This window comes from Nannospalax galili, unplaced genomic scaffold (genome assembly GCF_000622305.1).
Source record: "Nannospalax galili isolate Female #2095 unplaced genomic scaffold, S.galili_v1.0 scaffold107, whole genome shotgun sequence".
NCBI lineage: Eukaryota > Metazoa > Chordata > Mammalia > Rodentia > Spalacidae > Nannospalax > Nannospalax galili.
The window spans coordinates 2633621-2646005 of record NW_008358490.1 but is presented as its reverse complement, the minus strand read 5'-3'; the positions used below and the strand labels follow the sequence as shown (position 1 = coordinate 2646005).

The 12385-nt window shown below is 50.0% G+C and overlaps 1 protein-coding gene across 5 annotated transcripts in view; it reads right to left on the bottom strand.

Moving 5' to 3' along the window:
- Positions 1-9897: 9897 nt before the first annotated feature.
- Ccdc88c (coiled-coil domain containing 88C) overlaps positions 9898-12385 on the bottom strand; it is a 124543-nt gene continuing 122055 nt past the window's right edge. For 3 of the 5 annotated variants that reach the window (XM_017795246.2, XM_017795249.2, XM_017795248.2), the window contains one exon: positions 9898-12148. In XM_017795246.2, the coding sequence (XP_017650735.1) occupies positions 11138-12148 (1011 nt within the window). In that variant the 3' untranslated portion in view covers positions 9898-11137. The remainder of the gene's footprint in view (positions 12149-12385) is intronic. The other 2 variants (XM_029557978.1, XM_029557976.1) reach the window with 2 other exon arrangements.

Genomic DNA, 12385 nt, shown 5'->3' with positions numbered 1-12385 from the left:
GACCCAGCCAGAACTGTAAGGAGTTCTGACTCTAAGGCTGCTTCCTGTAATAATTATGTTACACCTCCTGGAAAGGAGGCTGTTTCAAACGCCACTGTCAGCTGGTGGTCATGGCTTCTGAGTCTCCAGAGTCCAGTCCAGCTGGAAGAAAGGTTTATTTACAAAGTGAAACCCACAGGGCTCTCTGTGGTGCTGTGGATGTCATAACCTATTGGTTGGTGGCCCCTGGCTCAGGGTAGCATTACTGGGTGTCCCTGTCTCCCTGTTGCCATCCCACAGTCTCTGTTAACAGTTGCCTAAACAATATCTTGTGCTTCTTACTGTCTGATTAATCTTTAGTGCTGAGGTTTGAGCTGAGAGCATCATGCATGTTAAACAAGTGCTACCATTCAGCTACATCCCCGGCTCCTAAATGCTCTTGAATTAAGCTCCCTTGTGATTTGTACTTCACCTTTAGAGACAGAGCAGCGTGGCTCTTACCCAGTTTCCTATGGGTACTGGTGGTGGAGTACAGGTGAGGCAGTTCTAGCCTTGTTCTCCCTAAGAAAACACTAGATTTGAAAAGGCAAAGAAGCCCACCCCACTGCCTGCCCTGTTATCTTTGGCCAGGCTTTGCTGGGGTTCTTGGGTCAAGATGTTTAGTCTTTGGCAGGGGCAGCAGACTTTGTTGTGTTGCAAATGAAACCTGGCAACAGCTTTCCAAACAACACACTGTTCACCAAGTTACTTTCCAGAATCTTCCTGGGTCTTGGAAAGCTGATCTGAAATACTGTGCTAATGACCATCTTTTGTGCCCACAGGAATCCTCTCCCATGTGGGGCTGGGCTCCAAAGACATGGCCAGAAATTCTCTACTCCCTACACAGGTGCCATTTGATCTCTCTCTCTCTCTCTCTCTCTCTCTCTCTCTCTCTCTCTCTCAGCATTTTACCTAAGACAGTCTTTATGCTGAGCTTGAAGACAACTGGTTTATCACATTTTCCAGTGTCAAATTCAGGGTGGCGCTCTGCAGATGTCCAGAAACTGGCAGATTAAGCACTTTATAATGTGTTTGTGGCATTCTTGCGCAGGGTGTGCTGGGTACCCTCCTTTGTCCATGTTCACTTTCCAGCCCCTTCTTAGAGGACTGAGTCCCAGCTGCCTGTCTTCTGGTTTCTGCTGTTTGGCCAGTGGGAGGGACAAAGTGTATGTGTTGGGGGGATTCATCCCTCTGCCAGGGTGACTTCAGGTTGGTTGCCCCACTCGTTGGCCTCCCCCTTCCTGCCCCTCCTTCTCTCAGCTTCCTTCCAGCAGACCTGGGGAAACCTCAGGTCCCCAGATATGCTAGTCCCAGGGGTCTGCCCCTCGGGTCAGTCTTCTGAACTCTGTCTCTCACATCCCTCCTGTTACTGAAAGAAACTGTGACTGATGTAGAAGCAGCGGACACACTCACGGAGCACTGAATAGGGAGTTAAGAATACATGCAGATTATCTACTTTAAAAAATTACTGGTTTCTAACTCATTCTTCCAATGAGCACAGCCAGCCAGCCTCAGAGGAAATCTCTCTTCATCCTCCAGAGGCTGAGTGGCTACTTCCTCTCCAGGTTCTAGCACCAGCTCATCTCCCTGCCTGCTCAGCCCTCAGGCTTCCACCATTGCATTGTGACCTGCCCTGGGCTTCCTGTCATCGCCAGCGCACCCATGGGCAGAGCCACTCACACAGGTGGAGGAAGGTGGACAACTTTCCTCCTGAGAAGTATCCACCCTTGCTGAGTCAAGCACCTTCCAGAATAGTCCTGGCGGCAGGAAGCTAGCTGCTCTGCGAATGATCATTTCTGGCATGAACCACACACCAGCAGGCTCAGGCCTGAGCTGATTCATCAAATGACCCAATGAACACCACAAAGTTGTTTCTGCTCCTACTCAGATAATCTGAGGGCTCTCAGAGGACTGTAAGGAACGCTGAGGTGGTTATGGGGTTGGGGGAGGCTGGCTGACCTTGGGTCTCCAGGAAGAAGCCTTCAGGTTGGGTCTGCTCAGGTTGAGTTCCTTTGGGAAGGGGGAAGTGCAGGAAACTTGCAGATCTGTTACTGTGAAAATTAAGCAGGTTTCCTGGGTCTCAGTTTCTTCTTTAAAATGGGGTTAATGTGAAGATCGGCTTATGATTCAAATGCAAGGGAACTCTCAACTTCTGGTCGACTTAGAAACCAGAAGCCTAGCTGGATATGATGGTGCAGGCCTGTAATCCTAGCTACTCTGGAAAATGAGGCAGGGGATTGCAAGTTTAATGCCTACCTAGGTTATATAGCAATTTCAAGGCCAGCCTGAGTGACACTGTCTCAAGATAAAAACAAAAGAATGGGGGATGTAGCTCAGTGGTAGAGCACTTGCCTAGCATGCATGAAGTACTGGGTTCCATTCCCAGTCCAGGACGGAAGGAAAGGAAGGTGGGAGGTGGTATGAAGGAAGAAGGAGAGGAAGGAACCAGGAACCCAGCCTAGTTGGGGTGTGAAGACAGCAGGTGAGACAGGGAAGGAACAGAAAGAGACTTTGCTGGCTGAAGTTTTGTGGGTCAGCTTGGGGCTGTTTGCTCCTTGGGTAGCAGCTGCCTTGTTTCTGTGCTCATAGAGAATGCATCAAACACTAGCGTCTTCACTTACTGGCTCTGTGAACCTAGGTGCCTTTCAGTGCTCTGATTTTCTTATTTGTAACATGGGAGTCTAACAGTGCGTCATAGGGTATTATAACTAAATTAGTTAATACATCTAGAACTCTTGGAACTCTACCTGCCCTACCAAGTGCTCCATGAATGTTAAGCTGTCTCTCCTTCATCCAGCTCCCATGGAAGGCTAATGTGTTCTGTTTTGGTTTAAGCATGCAAGGCTTGTGACAAGGATCTGGGGAAATGCAGCCTGATTGTCTTTGATTTGCTGCAGAAGAGTTGCTTCCTTTGGGGTTATATGGCTTTGGTGTGGGGATAAAGGGGTGACCAGGATGAATCTGAGGGCTATTTGGCACAAAGGGCCTTTTCTAGACTTTAGAGCAAAGAGGCCATAAAGAGATCCACTGTGACTTAGCATGGTTAAGGCTTGAGGCAGGAGGATCAAGAGTTTGAGGCCAGCCTGGGCCACAGAGAGAGAGACACCCTATTTCAAAAAATAAAAATAATTTTTAAAGAAGGGCTTGGGGTACAACACAGTAGTACTTACCTAGTTTGCACGAGGCCCTGGTCTCAATATTCAGCACTGCAAGGAAAGCAACAAGAGCTCTATCTATTAGAAGTCCCCTCCAGCCTTCTGGAATCGTGGCTTAGGTTCCCCTGATGAGGTGTGGGTCCTACGATGTGAGAATGGGAGAAGATGGGGGAGGACTGGCAACAAACTTGGAACCTAGACCAGGACCTGACCAAGGAGATCCTGGTGAAAATTCACCCTCCGAGTTCAGCTTTAGGCCTTGTTTAGCCTGGACCCCAGGTATGGGAAGGCATCTTGGGGAAAACAATGGTGCCAGAGATGGCAGGAAGGGCACCGTGGAGCCCAGCTTTGCCACTTGCAGAGTTCTAGAACTTCTCAGTGCCTCATATGAAGAATGAAGATGTGTGATGGTGCTGTCCCCTTAGAGTGCCCTGCTTAACTGTTCCTGGCCCAGAGTAAGTATTCAGTCATGTCAGCTACTATTAATACAATCCTGCCACAGAGACGCCAGAGACTGTCCCCGAAGACGCCTGTGTATGTCACCTTGTATGTCAAAAGGAATGTGGCAAGTGTGATTGAACTAGAGTTGGGGAGGGGAGGTTATGTAGGTTATCCAAGTAGATCTCATGAAAGAGGAAAATAGAAGAGGGAGGATTTCAGGGTGATAAGAGGGAAAGACCCACCAGCCATTGTTGAAAAAGGCCACCAAACGGAGCCCCCCCCCCCCACCAATCTTCACTCTCCCAGAGCTTACACAAGAGACCTCACTTGGCCAGCATGCACTTGGCTCTGACCTCCAGAATTCTGAATTATCAATCTGTTTGTTCTGAGACACTGCATTTGTGGTCATTCATTGTCGCAGTGATGGGAAATAAGAGCAGCCACCCCACCCCAGCACGGCAGTCTCCTTGAAGGATGGACCAACTGAAGTGAGACTCTACAGCATTTATCAAGCCCTTGTGGTTTTTACACCACCCATCATCTCTGCTGTATGGTGTAGGGGAATATCCCAGGCCACAGAACTGCATGTCTGGACCTGGGCACTGCCAGGGATGGAATCTTCCAGGACAGGAGAGCTCAGGGTGGACTCCTGGAGAAACTGGGCTCTCATTGGGTTTCTCACAAGCGCTCCTGAAGGATGGAAGTTGTGGGTTTGGATGAGGAGCAGGAGGGCAGGGAGAAAGAGAGGCATCATTAGAAGGGACCAGGAGACCAGTTATTCACTCATCTGTCCCTTCAGTACCCTGTATGTGTGTGGGGGGGTACCTGGATAGTGAGGGCAGCAAGACAGACCCAGGAGACTAAAGTCATGTTACAATACAGAAGACAACAAATCACAGTAAAGCGTGGTGGGGGTTACGGCGGGAGAGGTAGGGTCTCCTATGACTGCATAGCAGAGTGACCCCCCACCAAGAAGTGACCCTTCAGCTGCTGCCCACAGGAAGTGAAGTATTTTCTATCACCCCAAGCCCATATGAGGTGCTCTGCACTCAGTAGGTGCCGACTGGCATAGTTTAGTGATTGTTATTGTTTAGTGTCCTTTGATGACACTGAGGAGAAAGTCTCTGGTGAGTGCTGGTATGCCTTAAATACCACTGCAGTTCTTGCTCATCTCCAACTGTAACTTAAGAGTCAGCCTCGGACCTGGTCTGTAGGCAGCAGATGCTAGGGCTTAACAGCACTGCTTAGCTTTCCTTTTTTATAAAAAAAAATAATAATAATTGTCAGGCTGGAGAGATGGCTCAGCGGTTAAGAGCACTGACTGCTCTTGCAGAGGACCCGGGTTTGATTCCCAGCACCCACATGGTGGCTATGAACTGTCCTTAACTCCAGTTCCAGGGGAATCTGAAGCCCTCTTCTGACCTCCGAGGCATTGCATGACACGGGTGCACTCAAATACATGCAGGCAATAAATACACATAAAATAAAAATAATAAAATAATTTAAAATTGTCTAATTATAATTACCTTCCTTTTGTTAGTAGGGGATACTGACTTTCCATTTCTGGGTATGGAATACAATTTCTTTTTACAGGAAGCTGTGTGTACCTCTTCTTCTGAATTGTAGTCTGTCCCTGTAGGGTGAGTTGGCAGGGAGCAGCTCCCTCCCCCTCAGGACAAAGCTGAGCAGGGGGTCCAGGTGAATGAGTGAATGAATAAATGAATGGATGGATGGATGGAAGGGTAAGTTGAGACATTAAATACTCCTGTGCCTCTCCTGCTACCGGTGGTCCCTGGTCACCTGCCCTATAGACTGCAACTAGGTCCTCTGGGTAGGGCTGGCCTCCTCAGAAGCCTAGGTCAGGGGACTTTGATCTGCTGCCCCAGAGCGGACACTCACAAAGTGGACAGTGGAGGCAGGGCCATCAATGTATCTTAGAATGACAGCTCTGTCTCCCAGTCCCTCCCCAATCCCATCCCCTTTATTCCTGAGCCTGGATTTTGAATTTTCTGTGGGTTGGGACAGACCAGAGTGAAGGTCAGCCATCCTCCTGAGCTCCCCTCCTGCCACCTTGGGCAGGGGGAGGTGTCACCCACCCTGCAAGCCATGGGACCACTGACCTGGCTCCTGCTGGTCTCAGGCATGCAGGTGCCAGTGGGGGCGTGGCATGGGACCAGCAGAAGCCCGGCACCCACCCTGGCACCCACCCTACGAGAGGACTGGGTGAGAGAGGAGGCCCCTCCATACGGGGCTGTGCAGGCCAGCTGTTCCCTATCCTCCAGAATAGGTCATAGCCCATGGAAGCATGGGAATGCACAGGAACCTAAATCCCCTCCCCAGTCCCTTTGCCATCCTTGGGGACAGGAAGAGGAACAGGGGCCAATTTTGCCTGGTTATCAGATTGATGAGAGAATGGATGGGTGGGATGAGTCATCAGGCTGAGCTTGGAAAGGTGAAGCCGGTTCTGAGCCCAGCCATCTTCCTCTTCCTCCACAGGCACTGGGTGAGGTTTGTGGAGTCCCTTGTTACCGACTCTGGCTGACTTCAGGCTATTGCCAGGCAGAGCCCTAGAACCCACCATAGACTGTGAGGTCCAAGTTGGCTTTCTGTTCTCCCTGGATAAAGGCAACATGGGTGGAGGCGCCAGAGTGGCTGCTGCGTGGGCCCTGAGCCAGCAGAACACCCAGGTTCCACTGGCCCAAGCCTCAGGGCAGCTGAGTTTGGAGAACAGCAGCCTTCTGTGCCCACTGCCCCACCTGCATCACCAGACACTGAGTCAGTCTCCCTTTGTCCCATTCCCTCCCCCAGGCCAATCTTGGGGCAGGGAGGATAGGAAGGAGAGGGAAATCACTGAGGGAACAGCATCTACCCATCCCGACTTCAGATTAGGATGGTCGTTGACCTGTCTCCAACACCCAGCCTCGTTTCTCTTTCCAGCTCCCTACTTCTTTGGTCATTTCTACTGGGTCTTCTGTCCCTCCCCTCATTAGCCCACCCCTAAGAGGTGGGGGGAGTTGGCCTATTCTGGCTCCTGACAAAATGGTCAATTTTCAAGAGTATACAAGCCAGTTGTTAAAAGTTGCTGTTATTGAAAATGACCTACAGTTAAATAATAAAAGCAAAGGTAATAAAAACTCACCCACTTCCTAGTTATTTTACTACTACCTATGCCTTCGAGGGTTACACGTACCAAGTCAGCATGCTTTTGTGGGCTACTGCTGCACACCTGTTCCTGACCTCTATTCTATACCATGTGCAGCTTGAAGTCAGTCAAGGAAAGAGTATTCACGCCAGAAATGGATATGTTACATGCAATGGTTTGATACACAGTTGGCTTGTGTTTTTGTTTTGAGATGGGATCTCACTATATGACCCAAGCTGGCTTGGAACTCACTATGTAGCTTAGGGTGGCCTGAACTCAAGATCCTTTGGTCTCACTCTCTGGAGTGCTGGGATAAAAGGCGTGCGCTCAATATATATGTATTTTTAAAGTTTCTAGATTTAACAATGGAAAAAATGTTATAAATTTAAGAGTGTGGGGCCGGGTGTAGTGGCACACACCTTTAATTCCAGCATTTAGGAGGCAGAGGCAGGTGATCTCTTTGAGTTCCAGGTCACCTTGGGCTACATAGTGAGATCCTGTTTCAAGAAAACAAACAAAAAATAAAAATAAAATAAATTTAAGAGCGTGGAGAAAATGTTACTTTTTAAAATATATTTTATTATTTTTATTTTATGTGTATGAGTGTATTGTCTGCATGTATGTGAGTGCACCCATGTCGTGCAATGCCGAGGAGGTCAGGGCTTTGGATTCCGCTGAACTGGAGTTAAGGACGGTTCATAGCCGGCATGTGGGTGCTGGGAAACGAACCCGGGTCCTGTGCAAGAGGGGCTGGAGAGATGGCTCAGCAATTAAGGGCACTGACTGCTCTTGCAGAGGAGCACTGACATGCTCTTCATTGTAAGCATGCCATAATGTGACCGTTACAATGTGAACAGCACAAAAATGGAGGGACTATCCATGCAACATTCAGAAAGCACTACCTGATTTGACAGTCACTCACATCATCGATGAATGGATTCTGACATAAATTTTTGACTCATCCTACACTCACTTGAGAACTACAATCACCTGTCAGTGGCATGCATAGGTTGATGCCAATACATAAACATGTCAAAAATCAGTGTTCTGTGACCCTCAGGTGGCTCTATGGACTTTATAATAAACTTTGTCATTGAGTGTGGTGGTGCACGCCTTCAATACCAGCACTCAGGATGCAGAGGCAGGCAGATCTCTGGGAGATTGAGGCCAGCCTGGTCTACAGAGTGAGTTCCAGGCCAGCTGGGGCTACAGGGAGACCCTGTCTCAAAAAACAAAACCAAATATGTTTATACTGGTAAATGTTACATATCCTTTACATCAATAAGATTTATGTATATGCGTTCATCCCTTCCTCTAAGATCCAGTTAAGCATTTAGCAGAATGATCCCTAAAGTGAGCTGTGAGCACTCCCAATTTTCTTCATGGTTTTTCTGGAGTGAGCCCCTTTTGTCTCAGATGATCTCAAATCGCTCTATAGCCAGACCTCACCCCATGTTGTGAGCATGAAGACCCATCTGTCACTTGTGCATTTCCCAGACACCTAGGGATTAGGCAGAGGGTGGGATGGGACCCAGGAGGGGTTAGGATCTCGGACATCCATCCCCCTTAGCCATTGGACCCTATCAGAGCATCATTGCTGTGGATGTGTGGTCTCAAGAGTTGAAAACGGCAGAAAGATGGGACATGGGTGAGGGGATGTCAAACACCTACATGTGAATCCGGGCAAATGTGGTGAGAAGTGGAGACAGAAGTCCAGCTTTGGGGGCAGGTATGTGTTGAGTTCTAGGCACCTTTGGGACATCTCAGTTAGGTGTATGAAAATCTAAAATTCCAAAGGAGGCACCTCCTGGAAATGGCCTGTAATTAGAAAATTAGAATTGTGGATATGCAGGAGCTTGTCAGGGCGTGAGGGGTGATGAGAGGCCAAGGTATGCCCCAAGTGTGCAGAGGACTAAGTCTGCAGAGGGCAAGGTGTGGCCATTGCGGAGACCTAGAGAGAGAAGTGTTTCAAAAGGTCACCCGAGGTGAATGCACTGGAGTGGCCAGACTGCTTTTGGATTTGGTGCCGTGGGCCACTGATAACCTCAGCAGCAGCAGTTTTTCTGGACAGAGCTGGAGTGGACTGAAAAGGGAGTTAGAGTAAGGCAGAGATACCAGTGCAACAGCCCAGAGCTGGAGGGTGTGGGCTGGAGACCAAGTCAGCTAGCCAAGAGGAAGAGTCCAGTTTTTAACTTATAAAATGGAATTAAGGAAGGAGGGTCAAGAGCAAACTCAGGCCTGTGAGAATGCAAGACAGATGGTGTCACTCGATGTCAGGGAAATTAGCTGAGAAGTCACAAGTGCCAAGGATGGAGGTGGGGCTTCCTACCTGAAGCCTCCAGGAGACCGATGCTTGTGAGTGCAGGGCAAGTGTGTGGAGGGGAGAGAAGTGGTTGAGGGAACCCAGGATAGCACACAGGCTCTCTGTGGATGGGTGAGAGGCACTAATGAGTGAACGAATGGGACCCATAAGCATGTGCGTGGGAGACTGTCCCAGAGGGGAAGTCGTGAGACGGAGGCTGCCAATACCGAGGCATGACTGGCCAGGTATCAAATGCTGCAGGGCCACACGGGATGAAGACTGCAGTTCCCACCAAGCAGCCAGGTAAGACAGATTGTAAAGCCTCTGGAAGGCCAGGGCTAAGAGGTAAGAGGTACTTATACAGAAGTCCAGTGGGGAGGGGACTTGAGGCAGCAGTGGGACAGGAAAACAGTACAAGGTTTGGTCACCTGGGGAGATTCATACACCCTCTCCTCCCTTCCTGCTTCCTTCCTTCCATCCATCCATCCATCCATCCATCCATCCATCCATCCATCCATCCAACTGATTTAAACAGGAGACCCCAAGGTCCAAACCCCAGAACTAACACTTGGGAGTAGCTTTGGGAAACTTAAAAGGCCATCCTGTCCTAACGGATGAGCTCCATGCCTAATCAGGACTCATTGATGATGGCTTAAATAGGAAACCTCAGTTCTTCACATTTGTCTTGCTGGCTGGCATCAGCTCCGAGTATCTAGGGGCTAAAAAAAACTATAGATTCCCGAGGCCGAGAAGGAGCCCAAAGCATGGAACTGGAAACCCAAGCTCTTGGCAACCTGTGGATGCAGCCTGTGGTGGTCACTGAAGAAAACCAGGACTTGTTATGCTCCATTTCATTTTATTACAGCCCTGTCCTTGTGTTCCAGAATGATGGCTACTTAACACACAACCCAACACCCCTACTGTGGATCTTAACATTCAAAGGTCTCCCCAGTTTCTTTTTCAGCACAATACATCAAAAGGGAAAATAAATCTTTTAAAATGCCAATAGGTTTAGTCCATCCCAGGAAAAGCACCATTACAATAGGAAATTAAACATGTCAGGAATTGCACCAAATACACAGAGCAGCAGGTCAGATTCCTGAAAGAACGACTTCCAATGGAACATAAATAGGCCCCCCCGAAAGTATTTATATTCATGTGCATACATATATATTAAAAGAAATTGGTTTCTACCCCAAAAAGTTCTTCGGAAATAACATTCCCTCTGAGCCAGGGAAGGCCAGGAGGTACAACAGCTGCTTTACTTTGACCTTCCTCTGTGCACCAAGAACACCTGCCAGTCAGTCACTTGCTGGGACAGGGGTGGGCAATCTCTGTCTCACACCCCAGACCCGGCAGATCCAGTGTTTATAGAAAAGTGAGCCACAGAAGGCTACGAAGGCTGGTCCCTGGGTGGCCTCAGAGCCTACCAAGCAGAGCCCAGGACAAAGGGTTAAGGCCCTGCAACTGATCCTAAAGACTACCTTGGCCCCCAGAGTAAAAGGAAGTGCTTGGACAGCAGGAATGGGATGGTGATAATCCTGGGTTAACAGCCAGCCCCCAACGCTGGGCTTTCCTCAAAGCCCTGCAGATCTTTGCAGTTTGGCCAGTCTAAGTTTTTCCTAGGAGCAATGGCTTTTAGGAGAAGAGTGGAGTTTCCAGACTCATTAGGGCTTAGCTTTGTGAGTCTGGTACACATGCTTGTGCATACGCACAAACACACTCTTTAACAGAGGTCAACAGGTTGCAAATGAGTATTCCTACTCAAGTAGTGTCTGCTTCTGGGTAAACTGATGTTGCCACTGCATTCTAAGCAAATGGATTTGTTCATAAGACACCACCTGCTGGAAGCTGTAGATACAAAAGACAAGTTACACACCCTGGAGAGCAAGCTCTTAGGGCTTGGCACAGTGTTTCCATCTACCAACAGGAGAACCAGATGGGAACCCCATTCCTCATTCTACACCCGTTCCCGGCACCATGGGCAAACAGGAAAAAAGGCCATCGGAATCAGAAGGCGCACCAGCAGTTTAGGGTTCAGGAGCTGAAGATCCATGACACAAGTCAGAGGACACGAAGTCACACACAGCCATATTCATACCACACAGTCTGCTGGTCTCCACCCGGCTCTGGTGATGCTGGTGTGCTCTTCGAGTTGCCCCCTCTACCGAAGTCATCGGGGCCCCGGTTGACATGGGAAGTCAAGTCAGGAGACCTACCAGGGCTCTTGGCCGGGAGCCCCTCACTGTACCCATGCCCTGGGCCCTCATCTCCCTCTGAGGTGCTGAGCCCTGGCCGGATGGGGGCAATGGTGGCCACCTCCCCTGAGTGTGGTGGTATTTTGGATTTGGCTCTGGCAGCAGGTGCTGCAGTGGGCAAGAAGTGCTGGAACTGGGAGCTGCAGCCACCACCGTCTCCAGTGGCAAGGGCTGGGGCTGTGGCAGACTGCTGAAGGGGGGCTAGCCTCTCCTCCTTCGGTGGTGCCAGAGAGAAGCGCCTAGTGTCCAGTGGCCGGCCACGGGTACCTGGGCCTGGAGAGGAGCCATCAGCCTTTCCCACCACTGGGGTCCGCTCCCGGGCTAGGCTGTGGGAGCTGGGAGGCATGGGACTTTGCAGGCTGTGACTGCCTGTCTCTCTGACCCCTGTGGCCTCAGGACACCCTGGCTTCTGAGGGGACTCTGGTCTGCAGACTTCTGGCCCACTGGCCCGGAGAAGGTCGGCTGAGGCCAGGCTAAAGGCCCGGCTCAGAGATGCACTCCGACTGGCAGGCGTATGGCAAGTTTGTGGCACTGTTGTTTGTCTGGGTCTACCCAGAAACAGGCTCTGGGGTGGCTGGCCCTGTCTTGAGGGGACCCCGGTTAGGGCCTCAGCCTCAGCTGGTCTCAAGTTTGGCTTCACATAATGCCCAGGCTTCAGCTGCCGCCCCTCAGAAGTGTTGACTGCCATCTTGATGGTGGGAGCCACAAAGCTGGTAGGCATCTTGGCTCCATCTTTCCTGCTTGCTGATCCTGGCTGGCCTCCCACAGCCAGGGGATCATGGGCCTTTCGGAAGTAGTCACTAAGCAAGTCATCACGGCAGCTTGGAGTGTCCTGTGGAGAGAAGAGAACATAGGTGGGAACAGGAGCCCAAGGGTCCTCGGGAGTCTTGACTAACACTTCCGTTCCTGATGGGCTGATTCTAGGCATGCTTCAGAAATGCTGAGGAACCAGGAGTACAGGGGTCATTGGGGAAAGAAGCCCAGACTCCACCCAAACATCCCCCTAACTTCTCAAGCACAAATCCAGAGAGGGAAACAACTTCTACAAAGCCATCAGCCTTACTGTCAG